This window comes from Hippopotamus amphibius, chromosome 9 (genome assembly GCF_030028045.1).
Source record: "Hippopotamus amphibius kiboko isolate mHipAmp2 chromosome 9, mHipAmp2.hap2, whole genome shotgun sequence".
Classification (NCBI taxonomy): Eukaryota; Metazoa; Chordata; class Mammalia; order Artiodactyla; family Hippopotamidae; genus Hippopotamus; species Hippopotamus amphibius.
The window spans coordinates 124,583,976-124,604,130 of record NC_080194.1 but is presented as its reverse complement, the minus strand read 5'-3'; the positions used below and the strand labels follow the sequence as shown (position 1 = coordinate 124,604,130).

General features: G+C 57.6%; 2 protein-coding genes across 8 annotated transcripts in view; both read left to right on the top strand.

Annotated features, from left to right (window-relative positions):
- Positions 1 to 12,470, top strand: part of CORO7 (coronin 7) — a 59,140-nt gene extending 46,670 nt beyond the window's left edge. For 3 of the 7 annotated variants that reach the window (XM_057747794.1, XM_057747791.1, XM_057747792.1), the window contains 18 exons: positions 2,271 to 2,325; positions 2,842 to 2,899; positions 2,976 to 3,121; positions 3,208 to 3,585; positions 4,038 to 4,170; positions 4,552 to 4,727; positions 5,216 to 5,324; positions 5,432 to 5,518; positions 5,599 to 5,741; positions 5,816 to 5,920; positions 5,998 to 6,083; positions 6,877 to 7,018; positions 7,114 to 7,203; positions 7,899 to 8,015; positions 8,283 to 8,418; positions 8,817 to 8,908; positions 9,444 to 9,510; positions 9,661 to 12,470. In XM_057747794.1, the coding sequence (XP_057603777.1) occupies positions 2,271 to 2,325; positions 2,842 to 2,899; positions 2,976 to 3,121; positions 3,208 to 3,585; positions 4,038 to 4,170; positions 4,552 to 4,727; positions 5,216 to 5,324; positions 5,432 to 5,518; positions 5,599 to 5,741; positions 5,816 to 5,920; positions 5,998 to 6,083; positions 6,877 to 7,018; positions 7,114 to 7,203; positions 7,899 to 8,015; positions 8,283 to 8,418; positions 8,817 to 8,908; positions 9,444 to 9,510; positions 9,661 to 9,725 (2,185 nt within the window). In that variant the 3' untranslated portion in view covers positions 9,726 to 12,470. Of the gene's footprint in view, positions 1 to 2,270; positions 2,326 to 2,841; positions 2,900 to 2,975; positions 3,122 to 3,207; positions 3,586 to 4,037; positions 4,171 to 4,551; positions 4,728 to 5,215; positions 5,325 to 5,431; positions 5,519 to 5,598; positions 5,742 to 5,815; positions 5,921 to 5,997; positions 6,084 to 6,876; positions 7,019 to 7,113; positions 7,204 to 7,898; positions 8,016 to 8,282; positions 8,419 to 8,816; positions 8,909 to 9,443; positions 9,531 to 9,660 lie in introns of all 7 variants that reach the window. The other 4 variants (XM_057747797.1, XM_057747796.1, XM_057747795.1 and 1 more) reach the window with 3 other exon arrangements.
- Positions 12,471 to 13,092: 622 nt separating this feature from the next.
- PAM16 (presequence translocase associated motor 16) lies at positions 13,093 to 20,050 on the top strand. Its single transcript, XM_057747800.1, has 5 exons — positions 13,093 to 13,217; positions 18,026 to 18,110; positions 18,915 to 19,051; positions 19,377 to 19,442; positions 19,895 to 20,050. The coding sequence occupies exons 1-5, from the start codon at positions 13,101 to 13,103 to the stop codon at positions 19,979 to 19,981; spliced, it is 492 nt and encodes a 163-aa protein (XP_057603783.1). The 5' UTR covers positions 13,093 to 13,100; the 3' UTR covers positions 19,982 to 20,050.
- Positions 20,051 to 20,155: the final 105 nt, after the last annotated feature.

Below are 20,155 nucleotides of genomic sequence, written 5' to 3'. Positions count from 1 at the left end.
AGGACTGGCCTGACTTGTCAGAAAAGCCGGCCCTGCCCTCTGTGACTTCCTGCCCCATCACCCCTAGTACCTGAGTCAGTGGGCCAGCCTGATGGGGCAGGGGCACAGGGGTGCCAGGTCGAGCCTCTTAAAGAGGTTGGTTTAGAGCATAGGTGGGCCATCAGTGTCAGGGTGGAACCTGCAGACCAATTCCCCATTTCTTGCCAAGGCAGCAGCAAGGTGATGAAGAAGAGTCCCTGCCCAGCCCAGTTGCTCTCAGACTCTTGTTTTCATTCCTCCTGCCTGTCTCCACACGGTGACCTCTGCTCAGCACAAATCTGATCCTGTCCCTCTTTGCTTAAGATGTGTCATTTGCTTCTTCATTGCTCATCTGATGGAAGGAGGCAGAACTCCCCTCCTGAGGTACCAGGCCCTGCTCTGTATGACCTCCACCCACCCCATCCTGAGCTTCAGCCCCTCACCCTTACTGCCCCATGTCGTCCTATTCGCTGTTCCTTAAACAGGTCGTGCACCCGCTTGCCACAGGGCCTTTCTGTCTGAAACTCTGTTCCCTTTACATGGTTGATTCTTCCTTAACCTTTGGGTCATAGGGAATGCTCCTTCCCCTGTGTCCAGCCAAAGTCAGGCCCTCTGTCTCCTGCTATGTGTCCTCAGAGAACTTTTCCTTCACGTGTCTGTCTGTGGAATTGTGTCTGCCTCTTACCCAGGCTGTGAGCTTTTGAGGCCATAGGTGGGGTCTGTTGCACTCACCTTTGGTCACACCTGCCAGCTCAGCTAAGGGCCAGGCACAGATGGGCTTACCAAGGGAATGAATGATGGTAGATGAACAAGTGAGTGAAAGTCCTGTTAGAACTGCTGAAGGGACGTGTGTCTGTTCCCACTGTATACATTGTCAGTGTGGGGGACACCCGAGGTCACACAAGCACTTTGTCCCCCTGCACCCCTCCCCCACAGCAGGCAGTGGTCAGACCAGGTGAAGGAGGGCAGTTCTGAACCCAGCTCACCCTGCCGGGCCCAAAGTAATTAGAGGCTATGTTACTCACAGGTGACCGACCCAGGGCACTCCAGGAAGCTGTGGAGACACCCAGGGCCCCACCCAGTCCTAGTCCACTCTGTGGCTCCCTTACAGCAGGGTGGGGAGGGGTGGTGGGCAGCTGGTCGGGCAGGGGCAGGGATGAGCTGGACCCTTTGTTGCCTGGGTGAGGGATGGAGGCAGCTGCCACAGCTGGGTGACCTCTGACCGCTGGGACCACAGTGAGGAGGATGGGGTTCCATCTGAGGATCAGTGTCAGCGTCGAGGTGGGTGTCCAGGCCCACAGGTCCCCAGGGATGTGAGACTAGGACCAGAAGAACAGGAGCAAGAAACAGAAACGGATGAAGGCATCTGTCTGAGTTCTTCTGGGTGCCCGCCACCTCCCACTTGAGTCTGGGCCTGAAGGTGGGAGTTGCAAAGGGACCCCACAGGGCCCGGAAGAGGAAGGGGAGTGGTAGATCCCTGGGCAGCAACAGGTCGTTGGCTGAGACAAGTGACACAGAGCAGGAGGGGCCCTGGGGGCTTCCAGCCTGGCCTCTCTGTTCCCAGTCTCTGCCCCGCTCCAGGGCCCCATCTGGGGAACAGGGAGGCCAGGGAAGCGTGGCAGAAAGGAGTCCCTGCTCCCGGCCCCTGGCCCAGGCTCGGGCACCAGGGTTCAGAGACGGCGCTGAGGAAAGTTCTGAATCTCTAGGACGCCATCAAGGCCAAGGACAGGGGTGACTGAGGAGAGGGCCCCTAAACCTTAGTGCAGCCCTGGAGCACCCAGGCCAACTGTGCCGGGTGGGGATGGAGAGGGTCCCCAGTTCCAGCACCCCTCTTGCCTTCCCGGGCCTGGTGTCTAGGCTGGTGGAGGTAAGACAGGGACAGCACATATGTGGTGGGGCTTCCTGGAGCTGCTGAGCATAGGAAGAGATCAGGGCTGAGATGCAGAAAGAGGTGGCAGCTCCCCTGTGCCCAGGGCCTGGCACAGTCCTGGGGTGAAGCAGCTGGGCAGATGGAGGACCCAGGAAAGAAAGACTGGGACATGGGGCTGTGCGCAGCGTGTCGGTAGCGCAGGGAGAGGAGGCAGAAGGTCCCTGGGAACCAGGCTGGATGCAGCTGGAGGGGCTGCATCGCTCCTGGACACTGTTGTGCTTGGCCTGAGCCCCAGTCTAGGGTCATGATGCTCTCAGCCCTTCCACGGCCCCTTGGCCACAATGACTGGCTGTATCCCTACGACAGGCTATCTCTCCCCCAGGTCTCTGATGCCCCTTCTGGACCCAGACTCCGGGCTCCTGGTTCTGGCAGGAAAGGTGAGAAGCTTGAGCCCCCATCCATGTTGGCCGGTGCCCTCGTTTGCTAGGCCTGGCCCTGACCTTTGACCTGGCCAGCCAGCTGGGAGAGTGGGAGAGCAGAATGCTGTCTACCCCCAGAAAGGAGAAGCTGGAACAGTGCTGCCCAGGCTCCACCCCTGCCAGGGGCTCTGGGCACACGGGGCTGCAAGTCTCCACCCGAGCAGTCGGGGTCACTCCTAAGACGTCAGCTTCGTGAGGTGAAGGCCAAGACTCGAGCAGAGTCAGCATGCAGCAGGCTCTTTGTCGTACTGAGCACATATCCCTGGTGCTCACGCCGCGCTCAGTGCTGATGAACAGGCGAGGCAGAGTCTACCAAGGGCTCAGCTCCGTGCCCAGCGCACATCAGTGCCCAGCAGACATTGGCCACGGCTCTGTGACTCTGTCCTTGGGGAGGGACGGGGGGCTGGAGCTAGAGCTGGGCAGCCCAGGCCACCCGTGTGGTCAGCGAGCAGCACTTGGGTGGGCTCGTTTCAGGGCGAGAGTCAGCTGTACTGCTACGAGGTGGCCCCCCAGCAGCCGGCACTGAGCCCAGGTGAGCCCTGCTCCCCATCCCATCCCCCTTCCCCTCCCCGACCCTCTCTGACTGTCCTCCACGGTGTCCCCGCCAGTGACCCAGTGCCTCCTGGAGAGCGTGCTGCGGGGAGCGGCCCTTGTGCCCCGGCGGGCACTGGCCGTCATGGGCTGTGAGGTGCTCCGTGTCCTGCAGCTGAGTGACGTGGCCATTGTGCCCATCAGCTTCCACGTGCCCCGCAAGGTGAGGGGTCCTGCACAAGGGGCTGGGAGGGCCTGGGGGGGCCTGGCGGACCCGACCTCACCGGCCGTGTGCCTGTCTGCCACCAGGCTGTGGAGTTCCACGAGGACCTGTTCCCAGACACCGCAGGCTGCGTGCCTGCCTCCGACCCCCACGCCTGGTGGGCCGGGAGCAACCAGCAGGTAGGGCCGAGGCCTGGCTGGCCGCTCCTGGTCTGCACCACCCGTGGCAGCCGCGTCCAAGGCATGCAGTCCAGCTGTGCGCTAACTCAGCTGCCCTGTGCCCCCATCGCCACCCCCACCCCTACTGCCTCACCTGCTGGCCTCTCCCCACAGGTGCAGAGGGTCAGCCTCCACCCAGCCTGCCGGCCCCACCCCAGCTTCACTTCCCGCCTGGTGCCCCCTGCAGAGCCCACCCCTAAAGAGGCCCAGCCTGCGGAGACGCCTGTGGGTGACACGGACCCCAGCGTGAGTGTCCATGCGGCCCGCCCAGCCTCCCTGTTGCAGCGCCTCAGGGCGGGGCCAGGTCAGGGCGGGAGTGTGTGGCTTGCCCGATGGTCTCAGAAATGCAAGAAGCATAGGCGAAGAACCTCAGTGGTCTCAAAGTTGAGCACACGCTTAGAAAGTGAGACTTTCACATAAGATCTAGATTTCTAGCTTCTCTTGAAAGATCTTGACCACTCTGGGCCCCACTTCCCACAAAACCAGAAGCAGAAGCTGCCACCTGTTGTCCCACGTGCTAACGCTCAGCTCACCCCCATGTTGCCTCTTGCCCGTCAGCGATTGCCTCCCCACCCCGTGTCCCGTGGCAGGGCTTCCTGCCTACCCCCGGTCCCAAAGTGATGACTCCGGCATCCGCTCTCTCTGTGGCTGATCATCTACCCATTGGGGCTGCTGGCTGACCGGTGCTTCTCCCCCAGGAGGGCTTCTCCTCCCCTCCCAGCTCGCTGACCTCGCCCTCCACGCCCTCCAGCCTGGGGCCCTCGCTCTCCAGCACCAGCGGCATCGGCCCCAGCCCCAGCCCCAGCCAGAGGTCCCTGCAGAGCCTGCTGGGTATGTGCGTCAGCCCGGGGCTAACCCGCTGCCGTGGGAGCCCTGTCCATCCTCCCCCCAGCCACCCTCCTCTGCACCCTAGTCCTGACTCCCCACCATGGTCCCGCCTCCCCTCTTGGAGGAGTCACTTCTTTGTGGGATGAAGTGAGTCTCACCTGTGAGAGGGTGGCCTAGACGTTCTGAGATCCCTCGAGTCTTGTTCTAGGTGAGTTGTGTTGGCTGGACTAGCAGAGGCCTGGGCACACAGCCTGCACGGTCCTTTGCTGAGGGGAGCAGGCAGCCCAGACTCAGGGCTGGCCCGGGTCCTCCTGCAGGACAGTGCAGGGTAGGCAGGCAGGGCACCCTCACCTCACATGGCTCCATGTTCCTGCTTCCCACCAGGCCCCAGTTCCAAGTTCCGGCATGCTCAGGGCACCGTCCTGCACCGGGACAGCCATATCACCAACCTCAAGGGGCTCAACCTCACCACGCCTGGCGAGAGCGACGGCTTCTGTGCCAACCGGCTGCGTGTGGCCATGCCCCTGCTCAGCAGTGGTGGGCAGGTGGCCGTGCTCGAGGTGAGGGGCCTCACCCTGTCGCTCTGTCCCCATGTCGCTACAGAGTGCTAAGGGCATCAGGTGCCCAATCAGCTCACATTTCTAAGCACAAACTATGTGCCAGGCACCTGCCCAGTATCCCATGCAGGGGGTGCCACTCTTATCCCCCATTTTACAGATGAAAGTGATGAGGCACAGAGAGGCTTAGTGACCTGCGATGTCACACGCTATGTAAGTGGTAGAGCTGGGAATCGAGCCCAGGCCACCTGAGCCCCAAGCCTAAGCTCTTTCCACCACTCTGTGCTGCCCTCCTCACTTTCCAGGGGCCTCACGGTTGGCATTTGGGGCTCAGAGCACGAGGTAGCTGAGACAGAGAGCTTGGGCCACCCAGCGATGGGTCATTGGCTGCAGAGGGTGTGGGCCCAGGCATGCTGCTTGCCCTGCAGCCCAGGCGATCGGGCTCTCCTGCCCATGACTGATGGGCCTCGGGGCGGGGGCACCTCCCACAGCTGCGGAAGCCTGGCCGTCTGCCCGACACAGCACTGCCCACACTGCAGAATGGGGCAGCCGTGACCGATCTGGCCTGGGACCCCTTTGACCCCCACCGCCTCGCCGTGGGTAAGGAGGCTGGGCACTGGGCTTGAGGGAGGTCCTGGGATCCTGAATGGGGGCAGGGGACACCTGGAGGCCTTGGGCCAGAAGTGATGAGCCTGTGCTCTCCTCAGCTGGGGAGGACGCCAGAATCCGGTTGTGGCGGGTGCCCCCAGAGGGCCTGGAGGAGGTGCTAACTACGCCTGAGGCCGTGCTCACAGGTCAGTGGGGCCCGGGTGGGGGCCAGGGAGCGGGCAGTGGCTCCTGAGGGGCTCAGTGTCACTCCATGCCTTGCCCTCAGGCCACACGGAAAAGATCTATTCTCTGCGCTTCCACCCGCTGGCAGCTGACGTGCTGGCCTCCTCTTCCTACGACCTTACTGTTCGGATCTGGGACCTTCAGGCTGGAGCTGAGCGACTGAGACTGCAGGGCCATCGGGACCAGGTAGGACACCTTTGGGGGCAGGTGCCCCGCCACCGGGCGAGAGGCTGCTTTCTCACGTCCCCACCTGCCCCCAGATCTTTGGCCTGGCCTGGAGTCCCAATGGGCAGCAGCTGGCCACTGTCTGCAAGGATGGACACTTGCGGATCTACGAGCCCCGGGGTGGCTCTGAGCCCCTGCAGGTAAGCAGGATGGGCTGGGGGTGGCCCTCAGACCTGGTGGGGATCCTGGCTGGGCCTCATGTGCTCTATCCCAACAGGAAGGCCCAGGGCCCGCAGGGGCCCGTGGAGCCCGTGTTGTCTGGGTATGTGATGGTCACTGTCTCCTGGTGTCCGGCTTTGACAGGTGAGGATTCCACAACCACCTTTCCCATCCCCAGACTTCAGCAGCCACCTGTGCCCCCTGCCCCAGATACACATATACCTGTCAGGCATGCAGAAGCTGTCCCCACCCACTTATTGGATGGATGGATGAATGGATGGGTAGATGGGTGGATGGATGGGAGGGAGAAAGATAGGGAGGAATGAATCAACTGGGGGTCCAGAGGTCTGAGAGCTGTGTCTGCTGCCGAGCTCATGCCTGATGGGGACCAGACGAAGCACACAAAACACAGAACCAAGCCTCCTGGAGAGGTCCATGGGATGGGCATTTGGTTCTCCGGAGGAAGGATCAGGGAGGGCCTCCTAAGAGAGTTGTCATCTGAATTGGGTTAAAGGGGCTGATAACCACAGACGCGGAAGAGGGGGCATTCAACTCTGGGTGGAATGGCCCAGAGGGTGATCAGCCCAGTTGGAGCAAGGGGCCTGGAGCAGAATGTGGGGAGAAGCAGAATGTGGGGAGAAAAGTCCAGACTTAATAGCCACGGTGGCCACTGGACAGGTGACAGGGCCAGGAGTGTCCTGAGGAGGGTCAGAGGGGGCAGAGGTCCAGGAGGAGGCAGGGCAGCAGGTTAGAACGTTATTGCATTAGGCCAGGCCAATGGTTCTGAGGCTGAGTCAGGAAGGAGGATGGGCAGAGGCCTCTCCTCCCACCCAGAGGCCCTCAGGTCCCCAGCTCCACCAGATCAGGGGCCTTGCTGGAGTCCTTGCTGTACCCCAGGCCCCTGCAGCTCTAAGGACCTGCTTCTGCCCTCCTGCAGCCGAAGTGAGCGCCAGCTACTCCTATACTCGGCTGAGGCCCTGGCTAGTGGCCCCTTGGCAGTTCTGGGACTGGATGTGGCTCCTTCGACCCTGCTGCCCAACTATGACCCGGACACCGGCCTGGTGCTGCTCACGGGCAAGGTGGGCTGGGGTGCACAGGCCGGGGCTTTGGGCATGTGAGAGGAGGTGGGGGAAGACAGCTAAAACTGGCCACCTCACTGTTGCCATCTCCCCAGGGCGACACCCGCGTGTTCCTGTACGAGCTGCTCCCCGAAGCCCCCTTCTTCCTGGAGTGCAACAGCTTCACATCGCCGGAACCACACAAGGTGAGCCCGTGAACACACTCCCTGGTCCTCCTTCTGACTAGGTGGGACCACAGGCTCCCCGCCCTCTCGTGGCCATGTGGGGGACTGCAGAGTGCCTGTGGGGCCCTCGAGTCACTGGGCCAGGCAGTGTGTGCCCAGCAGCCTCGGGAACTGGTTGTTAAACTGAACCATTATTAAAAATTAAACTTTGTAAAGTTAAGTTTTTTGGTACCCCCAAAAAAATAAATAAAAAATAAATTAAAAAAATTAAAAAAAAAAAAGTTAAGTTTTTTGAACCCACAAATAAGTTACATTAGAGACCAAGGCAATAGATACTTAATTTATTGCTTCCTAATCATTTTATTTGACTTTACTGTTATCTGTGCTGTTGAGGTTATTTACATCTGTGGGCCTCGTCTGGCAGAAATACTATATCGTGGGCTGCTGCTGCACCTCTTGCCACGTCTGCATTCGCCCGACCACACCGGTAGTGTGAAATTGGCCATGGTGGGAATTTTCACACCATGGAAACTGGCAGACGCTACAAACCAGGGCGGTTTTCCTCCAGAGAGCTAGTTGTTAAACATCACACCACGGTCCAGGGATAGACCTTGGTCCTGGTGGTCCTAAGTGAGAGGTGCTGGTACCCTGGGGGCCCAGGTGCCCAGTGTGGGCTCTGGACTCCAGCCCCAGCTCAGACTCCCCTACTGCCTCAGGGCTTCGTCCTCCTGCCCAAGACGGAATGTGACGTGCGGGAGGTGGAGTTTGCCCGATGCCTGCGACTTCGCCAGACCTCCCTGGAGCCGGTCGCCTTCCGGCTGCCCCGAGTCAGGGTGAGGTTGGGGGCCCAGCACACCAACGCCCAGTGCCCTCTCCCTGGCCCCTGTCAGTGGTTTTGGGGCCTGACTGGTCTTGTGACCAAACTGTTCCACTCACTGCTTTTTGGGGCACCTGTTCCCTTTACTCTGCTGACATTCTGAAACTCACAGAAACCTCAGATTGGGGTCCTGGATCTTGCCATTCCCCCCTCCTAATGGATGCCTGTGTGCCCTGAGCCTCTGGTCAGTGCCTCGGGGCAGCCCCTTCCTCCCTCCCTGCAGAAAGAATTCTTCCAGGATGACGTGTTCCCAGACACGGCCGTGAGCTGGGAGCCAGTGCTCAGTGCTAAGGCTTGGCTGGGATGCGCTAACGGGCAGCCCCGACTTCTCAGCCTGCAGCCCCCTGGCATGACCCCAGGTAGGATGAGGGACTGGGCTGGGGGTGGGTGGGATAGGAAGCAGGGGAGCGGGTGGGGGTTGGAGAAAGAGGCAGAAGGCTCAAGTCCAGTCCTCCATCCCTGCTGGCACTCAGAAACCTCTAGCGCCCCCAGGGATGGGGTGGTTGTCCTTCAGACTTGGTTTCTGAGCCCCTGAAGGGCAGGACCCAGGGTCTGTGTTTCCATCACAAGCCCCCACCCCCAACACACATGCACACATGCACCCAGCCTGGTGCCAGGGGCAGGCCTGGTGAACAGAGGCACCACCTCTGGACTCTCTGCCACGGAATCCCCTAGTGGCTGGTACCAAAGGGTTGAGCCAGGAGGCCCCGCCAAGGGGACTCTCTGCTGCCTGATGCTTGTCCCCGTCCCACCCCAGTGAGCCAGGCCCCCCGTGAAGCACCCGTCCGGCGGGCCCCATCCTCAGCACTCTACCTGGAAGAGAAGTCGGACCAGCAGAAGAAGGAAGAGGTAGGTGTGGGAGAAGGCTGGCTGCAGGGGGACATGGGGTCCTGGCTGCACCTGGTGACTGCCCTTCAGTTCTCTAGTCTGACCCAGGTTGGGCCAAGAGACAGTGTCACCCACCTCTCAGTTGGACAGCTTGATGGGGAGACCTACCAAAGCCCTGAAGCTGACCGCTGCCACCGCCAGGGCACAGGGCTCAGGAAGCCAGGGAAGGGCAGAGAGAGGCCCCACCCTGGCCTGGCCTGGCCCAACCCAATCAGACCCAAGTGCAATTGGGACCCTGGTGCATATTTGAGTGTCTGAGGCAATATGCAGAGGCAGCTGCCCTGTGACTCTGATGCTTTGTCTTACAGTCTGTCTCTCTCTGGCTCCCCTGTCTCTGTCGAGGTACCTTTTTCAATGAAAACTGTCAACTTTGTCAGGGCTGTAATGAAAACGACTCTCCCACAACCATGAACCTTGGGGTTCAAACTGGGATCTGACATTCTTGGGGTCAAAAGTCCTATTCCTTTCCCACCTCTTCTCCTGTCCACTCTCCCAGTTGCTGAGTGCCATGGTGGCAAAGCTGGGGAACCGGGAGGATCCGCTCCCACAGGACTCTTTTGAAGGTGTGGATGAGGATGAGTGGGTGAGTAAACAAGTGGGCCCTGGCGTCCCATCCCACCCCTCCCCCACTCACACCTGCAGCATGTGCCACCCTACCTCCGCCTGCCGCAGGCCCACTCAACTCTCTCCCACTTCTCGGTTTACCTCCCCAGGACTAGCCTGCCCACCCGCCACCTCTAGTCTCACCTGCCACTGCCGTGCCACTGCCGCCTCCTAGAACCACCTGGTGCCTCTGCGCCCCTCACGTCTCACCCTCAAACTGGAAGCCACCTCTTGGGCCTGACACACCTCATCCCAGAAGCCCTGGCTTCCTCTGGGTCTGGGGTGCTTCCATGGCCTCTGGGTCCTGCTGCAGCTCCAATGGATTGTCCACACCTCTGCTTTTTCTGGGACCAGCCGCTTTTCCTCAGCTGCCTGCTAGCATGTGGATTCAGGGGCGTGGCGGGGGGGGGGAGGGCTCAGTGGCATGTTCCTGGGTAGGCGCTGGCTCCCTGTCCCCTCACCTCTACCCTGGGCTGGTCCCAGCGTGGGCTGGCTTCGCCCGGAACCTTCTGTTATCACATGCCATCCCATCTTGCCTGCTGCTCCAGTTCCGGTCAAGGGCCTAGGGGGCTGGCCACCCCCCCCCCAACAGCCATTTGGAGCAGCACCAGCCTCAGGGGCCTGCGACCAGTAGCCCTGCTCCCCAAGCTTGAAGCCGGGAAGAATGGGCATCGTGGAGCTGATAGCCCAGTGAAGGGGGTGTGCGCCCTGCAGGGACTGGCCTGCACGTGCTCTGGATGTTTTCAGCAATTAAACTTTTCTAAGCTGGCTACCTCTGTGCCACTGTGCTCTCTGGGCTGGCTGGAAGGGGAAGGGGACAGGAGTATGGGTGAGGGCAGTTTGGCCCTGGGCTCCCCCTTGTCCCAGGCCTCGCTCTGCTCCTGCTGGGAGTTCATTCATTCATCCAACACGCTGGTATCTGCAGGCTCTGGATGGCAGCTCCATAATGAACAGGAGAGACAGGTTTCTCAAGGCACTTAGCAGGCAGGGGGCAGCCAGACCGTGTGCAACTTCACAAATAGTGTGGAGAGAGCAGTGAAGTAGATAAACTACATGAAAGGGAGTCACTGGGATGCAGAGGGAGACCGTGGCCAGGGTCTGAGAAGCGACCTTTAGGCTGAGAGCTAAGACGTGAGGGCCACAAAGCCATGGAGAAAGCTCTGGGAAGAATGTTTCAGATAAAAGGAAAGGCAGCCCGACTGCTGAGGGAAGAAAGAATTTGGAGAGTCGGAGAAAAGGAAAGGACAGTGGTGCAGAACACTGTAGGAGGCAGCCCAACTCTTCATTCAACACACATTTGTCGAGTGCCTTCCATGTGCCAGACACTCTTCCAGGTGCCAATGCCCTAGAGTGGAGAAAAGAGATCAAGGTCGTGCCCGCCAGGAATCCACATTCTAGTGGGAGGGGACAGATAATAAACGTAAAAATGAATGAATGGTATAGTTTCATAGAATGTGATAAGAGCTTCAGAAAAAAATAGGAGGGATCAAGAATGGAGGTTTAGGGACTTCCCTGGTGGTCTAGTGGTAAAGAATCCACCTTGCAATGAAGGGGATGCCAGTTTGATCCCTCGTCGGGGAACTAAGATCCCACATGTTGCAGGGCAGCTAAGCCTGTGTGCCACAACTACTGAGCCCACGCCCTACAACTAGAGAGTCCGTGTGCCGCAAACTACAGAGCCCACGTGCTCTGGAGCACGAGTCTGAGCCCGCGCACATGCGCGCACGCTCACACACAACTAGAGGAAAAAAAAACATGCCACAACTAGAGAGAAAACCCGCACACTGCAGTGAAGAACCTGTGTGCCACAACTAAGACCCAACACAGCCACACACACACACAAATGTATTAATTAATTAAAAGAAAAAAGGATGGAGGTTTATGGGAATTCCTTGGCAGTCCAGTGATTAAGACTCCTTGCTTCCACTGCAGGGGGCTCAGATTCCTCCCTGGTCAGGGAACTAAGATCTCACATGCCATGCAGCAAGGAAAAACAAAAAGGTTTAAACCAGACACAAAAGGCCACATACAGTACGATTCCATTTCTATGAAATATCCAGAAGAGACATCCATAGAAGAGGAGGCAGATGAGTGGTCACCAGGGGCTAAGGCAGGAGGAAATGGGCAGTGACCACTCATGGGTATGGAGTTTTTTGTTTGTTTTTGGGGGGTTTTGTTTGTTTTAATTAATTTACTTATTTATTGGCTGTGTTGGGTCTTTGTTACTGCACATGGGCTTTCTCTAGTTGCAGCAAGCAGGGGCTGCTCTTCATGGCGATTCGTGGACTTCTCAGTGTGGTGGCTTTCTTGTGGAGCACAGGCTGTAGGCGCGAGGGCTTCAGTAGTTGTGGCACGTGGCCTCAATAGTTGTGGCTCATGGGCTCTAGAGCGCAGGCTCAGTAGTTGTGGTGCATGGGCTTAGTTGCAAGGATCGAACCCGTGTCCCTTGCATTGGCAGGCGGATTCTTAACCACTGCACCAAGGAAGTCCTGAGTATGGAGTTTTTAAGAGGGGGATGAAACTATTCTGGAATTAGTGGTGACGGTTGCACAACTCTGTGAATATACCAAAAAGCACTGAATTGTGCATTTCAAAAGAGCAAATTGTGTGGTTTGTGAATTCTCTCTCAATAAAGCAGGTATCAGAAAAGCAAAGGATGTCCATCAACAGATGAATGGATAAAGAAGATGTGGTACATACAAACAATGGAATATTACTCAGCTGTAAAAAGCAGTGAAACTGGGACATTTTTAGAGACATGGATGGACCTAGAGACTGTCATACAGAGTGAAGTGAGGCAGAAAGAGAAAAACAAATATTGTATATTAACACATATATGTGGACTATAGAAAAATGGTACAGATCAACCGGTTTGCAAGGCAGAAATAGAGACCCAGATGTAGAGAACAAACATATGGACACCAAGTGGGGAAAGCGGGGAGGGTTGGGGGCGGAATGAATTGGGAGATTGGGATACCAAATTGTACACTCTAAATATATGCAGTTTATTGTAAAAAATAAAAAAATAAAGTTAAAGAAAAAAAAAAGCAAAGGAATGGAGTACAAGTTGCAGCAATAGTAGTGGGTCAGGGTGGCCTCACTGAGAAGGTGACATTGGAACAAAGACATGAAGGAGGAGGGAGAAGAGCCCTCCTTCCCAGACAGAAGATCTGGACTGAAACCTATTTTGAAGCTTCCTGTTTTCTTAAATATTTGGGAGAATTGGGCATCTTACTCCTTATTACGTTTGTGAGGTGTTGTGTGTTTATTGCATGTTTTTTAGTCCGAAATATTCTGGCAAAATGAAGGGAAGAAATAGCCCCACCCCAATGTGTCCGATGTTGTTCTGTCGCTCCCAGCGCCTCAGGATAAGCAGGAGGGCCAGAAGGTCCTGAGGCCACCCATTAATAGCTTCCAGTGGTCTCCCGAACTCTGGAGGCTGAGGCAGGCCCCGCCCCCGGAGAGGCCCCGCCCAGACTCCGCCCACGAACCGTAGGTCTCCGCCCCACGCCCCACCTTTCCTGATAGAAGCGACGCGCATGCCCGGCGCATGCGCTCTTCGCAGCCTCCCTTGACCTTTGACCCACCGGCCGCCCTTGAGCAGGGGCCGCGGGGCCAGGACGCCAGAGTCCGGAGCCTGGGTCCCCGAAGCAGAGCGGCCGCCATGGTGAGGCCCGGGGAGGGGAGGGGAAGGGAGGGCATTTCGGGGAGGGGGCAGAGGCGAGGAGCTCCGGCCGGGTTGCGGGTGCCGCGCACCCCCTGGAGCCCGGCGGGAAGCGTGGACTGGGATATCGCAGCCGGGGCTACTGAGGCGGGCGCTGGCGACCTCGGGGCCGGGGAGAGCCGTCTGGCTGGAAGGCAGGGCGGGCCTGGCGGGCCGGGAAATAGCGAGCAGATGCGGTCGCCGTGTGCGCCAACCACGTGCCGACAGCCCAAGGCGGAGGCTAGTCCACCCGGCGAGCCCCTGCTCCGTCCCCGAGCTGGTTGATGGTGTCACCCTATTATCGTCTCCCCTTGAAAACTGGTGAAACGGGCTGCGGGACTCTGACGAGGAAGTGGCAGAACTGGGATTTGAACCAGGCCCTGCGACACCGAAAACTGAGCGTTTCTGTGGTACCATTGGCATCCGGAGCCAGCCTACAGATCTGGGCCACACTGGTTGCGTCAGGTCACGTGGGGGCCTTTAAAAGTGCAGGGTCTTGAGCTCTATCCCCGGATAGAGGATTGTTCCCCCAGTGATTGAGGCAGTGGGTTGGGGGAGCCACTTATTAATCGATAGTGATACGGATAAGGTATGAGCTCACAAGTGCCAGACCCTGAGCTGAGGCTTATGTAGATTCCCATTTAATTCTAAAGAAGTCGGTGCTCTCATTGTCCGCATTTTTTAGGAAAACAACCTGAAGCTCAGAGCGTCTGACTCCTCCAGGGTCAGTCATCCCAGTTTTGAGCCTGAGACTACACACTTAGAACCATATTGTTCCTGCCTTGCAATAATCACAGCTGTTTTCTGAGGATTCCCCCCTCCCCCTGCCCCCAACTGGGTCCTTCACACGCATTTCCACATGTGGCTCTGGAGGACCCGAGAAAGCAGGCAAGTCTGTAAAATGGGACAATATATTATTAGCAAAGAAAGACAATGTTATGGGAGGGTGGAAGTGGGAGGAGCCTGGGAAGGTTTCACTGGGGAATGGGGGTGACATGAGCTAAGTCTTGAGGATGTTGGGGAGTTTGACAGTATTGGAGTAGGAGGGAGGATATTCACTGGATTAATGGGTATGGAGTTTTGGGGGTGGGGATAATGAAAATTACACAGCTCTGTGAATATCCTAAAAAGTGCTGAATTGTGCGCTTAAGAAGAGTGACCTGTGTGGTATATGAATTCAGAGCTACAGAGACTTTGGGGTGAAGGAGTAGGTGAGCTCAGTGATTCTGGAGTAAAGGGTGTGGTTGCAGTATAAGATGTGGAGAACTGTGAAGGGAGAGAAAACTAGAAAAGTCGTTTGTAGCCCGATGCAGCTGGGGGTGCTGAGCTGGGGGTGCCGAGCTGGGGGGTGGACTGAATTGGCTGGCAGCGGCAGCAGAGGTGGGGAATTGTGTGTGTGTTTTGGGGGAATGGACAGAGACCTCCTTCAGCAGATGGAGTGGGAAGCATTTGGAAGTTCCTTCAAGTGTCAAATTCATTCAAATATGTATTGGGTACCTGCTGTGCTAGCCACAGCCCAGGCCCTAAACGTATCGTGGCAGATGTGACAGTTGTGACAGTTGTGGTCCTGACCTCCCTCCTGCCTAGTTGTGATGCCAGTAGCTGTTTGCAGGAGCCCTGGGTGAAGAGAGCCCCTTTTCTATCTCCATGCCTCCTTGAGGGTCAGTGGCTGTCTTTTCCCACCAGCCCAAGGAACTGTGCCTTGAAAGGAACTTTGCACATTGGTCTGTCCAAAGCCAGGTTTCCTTCTTGATGCACTTGACCTGGGGACAAGTCACACTCCGAGCACTCCCCAAGCCCTCTCGCTGCCTGTGGTCCTTTTCTCCAGCTGCAGGGCTTTGGTCCTGAGTTGGGCCACGTTGCTCCCCAGACAGGAAATCACATGTGCTGTCTGTAGTCACGGGCATGGAGTCCCATGGCTCTGACCTCTGCTTCTTGACCTTCAGCTTGGCCTGAGTTGGATCCTGTGTTGGCCAGTTGCTCTTGCCCAGGGTCTTCAGGCCCGAGTGTCAGTCAGTGGACTATGGTCTGGAAGCAGAGGCAACTGTTGAGCTACTGTGGACCTGCCACTGTTGGGTGTCCACTTGGTTTTATGTGCTTGCCTCCTGAGGGCCTTAGCCCTCCTATAAGGAAGGTATAATTCTCCCCATTTTGCAGATAAGAAAACTGAGGTTGAGCACTTTGCCCAGGGTCACACAGCTGGCAAGAAGCAAAATGGGGACCCAGGTTATGTCAGCCTGACTTCTCACTTCTCTTCGATGCTGCTTCCAGCTCTCTGGGAATATAGCCTGGAATTTTGGAGCCTTCTCCCCTGAGGAATCAGAGGATCTATCAGATGAGCTGCTGTGTTGGGAGCAGCTTTGTTACTCCCCAGTGCCTAGCCAGTGTCAGGTTTTGGGAAACAGAGTGGTAATAATTGAAGACCAACATTGATAGAGTACCTACTGTATCATCAGACTCTGAGCCAGGCACTTCAAAAACATTATCTCATTTAATCCCTGTGACAGCCCTATTATTGGCCATAATAGGAGAGAAAGCTGAGGCTTGGGAGACTAGGAGCTTATCCAGGACACACAGCTGGGATTTGCACACAGGTGATCCCAAAGCTTCCCTGTGTAACCTCTGCATCACTGCCTCCCCTGGGAGATGCCTCCAGCGGGAACCTTGGTGGCTGCAGTGGGCGGACCAGGCAGCTCCCTTGGATGGCTGGGGTAGCCTCTGAAACCTTGCAGAGCCCAGCCTGCCCCACAGCTGTGGAGCTCTGGCAGCAGGAACCACAGGCAGGAGGTTGGGGGGGCGCTGCCCAGTTACAGCCTCAGCTCTTAATGCTCCTTATTTAGCAACAATCCCTGCCTGGGCAGAGAAGTAAACGCCTGAGTAGAAGGCAGTGCAAGCAGTGCAATGATGGGGTTGCTCTCAGGTATGGCAGCAGAAGGAGGTGTGGTCAGAGGCCTAGGAGGGGTTCCTAGCCAAGGGACCCTCGGAATCACTTTCTGGCCTGTCAGCCTCTCTGTCCCTCAGACAGGACCAGCTGTCCATCTCAGAGCCTCCTGCCCCACTTGGGAGAGGATTTAGGCAAGCGGAGGTTGGGGGAGAGGCCAGGTGAGACTTTCCCACCTGAAGCACATCCTTGTTTGTCTTCACCACAGCGAAGCATCTGCAGCCCTGCCCCTCCCTCTGATCACTATGGTGTGAAATACGGGGCTTATGAAATTTCCACCCACTTGTGAAATCCAAACCCACTTCCCATTAATTGATCTCCACTAATAGCCCAGAACCACATCCCGCCCTGTGCATTAGGTAGGCCAGCAAGGCCAGTTCTGGAGTCTGGGTTCAACTAGAATCTAACAAGCCCCTCTTCAGCCTCTGGGTTGGGTCTTGAACTTTGTCATGTTGTTCACTCGTCCTTCCTGCAGACCCCAGGATCCTGTGTGAGGTGGGTAGCCTGGGGATGCCATGGCTGGTAGCACTAGCTATGAGTTTTCTGCCCATCTTCCCCCAGGTACTAGCTGTGTGTCCTCGGGTTGGTCACTGAACCCCTCTGTGTTTCAGGGTCTTGAGTTGTTGGGATTAGATGGCACAATAAATGGAACGTGTTTGTCACAGTGCTCGGCACCCTGGCTAAGTCAGTTCTTGTTGGAAACCACTTGGATGTGGCACGTGAGCAGTGGTGACCTGTCTCGAGCACTCTCCCAGTGTCCTCCATATGCCCACATTTGTACCGTTTCACACACACACTTGCTGTCTGTAATCCCTGGTCACTGTAAGATCTGTATGTTTCCCATCTCAGCCGCCTGCCTCGTCTCACCTGCTACTATTTTATGAGACCCCTGGGCTCTTGGCTGCTCCCAGGCATCCCCTACACTCTCCCTGTTGGGCTCACCCTGGTCCCTCTGCCTAGAAAGCCCCCATTTTCCCATCATGGTTCCAACTGCCCGGGAGAAGTGCCATCGCCTCCCAGAGTCTCCCTGTCCTTCCTGAGGTGTCCTTCCGGTGCATTTACGCACCTCTGGTCATGCTTTATGAGGTGCCCCACTCGCTTCCGTGGTGTACTGGACCATGTGGTCTCAGGGTAAAAGACCCCTGCACTGCGCTGCAGTGGAGGGTTTCCTGCAGGGCCAGGTCCTGTGTATCTTTGTGGTCCTGGTGCTGACTCTCAGGCTCTCAGGGTTTGAGTGAAGGAGTGAGCCGGTGGAGGGACAGGGGTAGGCCTGCTCTCCCTCACCACTTGGTCCCTGCTGTGTTTGTCTAAATGCCGCCTAGTGGGCTTTGCTCCTTGAAGGCAGAGGGTGTTTTGCTCTTTTGTTGTGTTGATTGGAACAGACTTGAATAACCTGGGGAGAATTAGGATGGCACTGAGTTTCCCCACCAGTAGAGTGAAGACTGGACCAGCCAAGCTCAGACGCGCGGGAACAGGCCAGCGATGGCAGAGTGAATGGTGTGTCTGGGACTGGCCCTGAGTTCTGGCTCCCAAGCCGCTTTCCCTTGGCTCCTGTGCACCTCTTCCAAAGGCCAAGGGAGAATCCTGTCTGTCTCTGGGGACTCTGTTGGGTTTCCCCCTGCCCTCGGGCCTGCTGTCCCATGAGCACCTGAAGCCACCCAAAGCAGAAGCTTTTTATCAGCGGGCTTTGGGGGAAGTGGCCTATGGCTGCTGCTCTGAGCTTCCTTACCGCAGCTCTCCAGAAGCCTTGCCACTCAGCCACCACTTCCAGGGTCCATCTCTGGGGGCCCTGAGAGTGCAGCCTGCTAATAGGTGCCTCCTTTGCCTACAGGCCAAGTACCTGGCCCAGATCATTGTGATGGGCGCACAGGTGGTGGGCAGGGCCTTTGCCCGGGCTCTGCGGCAGGAGTTTGCAGGTAAGCTCGGGCTCCTGTCTCCTTGGGCTGGGAGATCCTGCCTGAGACAGATTTTCCTCGTAGCTATGGGCCCCTCCCTTGCACTAGGCCGACTGTGAATGCAGGAACCCTCTGTGGGATGGGGCACTTCCCATGATGGGCAGTGCTAGAACTTGGGGCATTCCCATAAAAGGGAGACCTGATAGACGTGAGCTTCCGGCCAGGAGCGGGCACATCGGCAGCCTGCCTGGCCGCTTGTTTTTGTAATAAAGTTTTATCAGAACAACCATACCTCTGGCTGCTTTCAGGGCAGAGTCCAATAATTGCAACACAGACTGATTGGTGTGCAGAACCTAAAATATTTATTCTCTGACCCTTTAAGAAAAAGTGTACTGGCTCCTGAATCTAGAGGCATTGAAAGGGAAGAAGTCACCCGAGGCAGCCTTCTTTGGTGGCCTAGGTAACCATAGGGCAGCTGGGTCTCAACAGAGCTGTGCTGCCTCCCCCTGCCCGCAGCTTCACTCTGCTCCCCATGGAGCCTAAGCTCCCCAACTTGCTGTGTGCCTGGGAGGAGAGGCCAGGGGAGAGAAGAGGGACAGGGTCACCTCATGGTCTAGGTTGGAGACCTGACTCCAGGTTTGACCAGCCCCTACCCTCACTTTACTACCCCCATCCCCCCAAAAATCCACCCGCGGAGAAGAGATGCCCTCTGGCCCTGATTGTCTCCTCTCCCACGCCACCTGGCAGCGGTGAGCTGCCCCCATGGAAGGCCCAGAGGAGCTCCAGGCTGCTGAGGGCCGAGCGCTCACCCGTGTGTCCACACAGCCAGCCGGGCAGCAGCTGACGCCCGGGGACGCGCTGGACACCAGTCTGCGGCCGCCTCCAACCTCTCTGGCCTCAGTCTCCAGGAGGCACAGCAGATTCTTAACGTCTCCAGGCTGAGTCCCGAGGAGATCCAGAAGGTGAGGCCATCAGGCCGGCTCCGAGACAAGCAGACCAGAAGTGGGGATGGGGCAGCAGGCTGCCAGCACGGGGAGGGGGGAAGGAGGCGGCAGAAAGGGGCAGGAGTGGGGGTTCTGGCTGTGGCCAGCTGGGACTCGAAGAAGCCACTCTTGTCGGTGTTTAGACCACAGGCAGTGGTGGCAGAGGCGTGGGCCCTCCCTCAGCGGGCAGCTCCCGGTGTTGTAGCACAGCGGAGGGGGCGAGCCCTTTCGCTTTCCTGTGTCATTTCCTAGCTTCCCCTGCCTCTGTAACCCAGAGACCCTCACCGTCTCCCCTCCTCTGCAGAACTACGAACACCTATTCAAGGTGAATGATAAATCCGTGGGTGGCTCCTTCTACCTGCAATCAAAGGTGAGTGCTGGGAGGAGGGCAGGCTGCAGGGCTGCTTCTCACTGGGCCTCCCTCGTTTCCAGGCAGTTCAGAGCTTGCCAAGAGAAAGGTGTCCAGGGAGCAGGAACCCCCTGAACTGCCAGTGCCTCGGGGCTACCAGCTCCATGTGGCCCAGCCAGTGGGGCTGTATTGGCCTGGGCCCTGTGTAACCCTGGACAGTGGCCCCCCCAGCAGTCGTGGCTTTCAAGGGCCAGGACTGCTAGCTGGTGGAGTCCTGGGACCAGCTCTCAGCTCCCAGACTCAGTCAATGTTTGGCCGGAGTGCTGTCTCCCTGCGGGGGAGTCCCCAGGCCCCTCTGTTTATATTCCACTTAGGCCATTACCTCTGACCTGCCCACTGCTCTCCAGGAAGCTGGAGCTGGACCCTGGAGGGAAGGGGCCGTCCTGCCTAACTGTTTGTGACTCGCTCCCCAGGTGGTCCGAGCAAAGGAGCGCCTTGAGGAGGAACTCAGAATCCAGGCCCAGGAGGACAGAGAGGGAGAGCAGCCGTCCAAAACGTGACCACTTGGCTCCTCCCTCGCCACCCGCCAGCCTCTAATTTATAGCTCAGTAATAAATGTCTTTTCCGCATTTCTTGAGTGCACACGTCCACATTCCAGAAGGCAGGCTGCTCTTCCTGCCAGCTGTGGGGCTGTGTGTGCAGGGAAGGGGAGGCAGTGGCGTCTGCCTGCCCGA

Coding starts and splice junctions, on each gene's coding strand:
- PAM16 (XM_057747800.1), top strand. CDS start 13,101: ATGCGCTCTTCGCAGCCTCCCTTGACCTTTGACCCACCGGCCGCCCTT. Junction 18,111..18,914: donor TCTGCGGCAGGAGTTTGCAG/GTAAGCTCGGGC, acceptor GTGTCCACACAG/CCAGCCGGGCAGCAGCTGAC. Junction 19,443..19,894: donor CCTTCTACCTGCAATCAAAG/GTGAGTGCTGGG, acceptor CTCGCTCCCCAG/GTGGTCCGAGCAAAGGAGCG.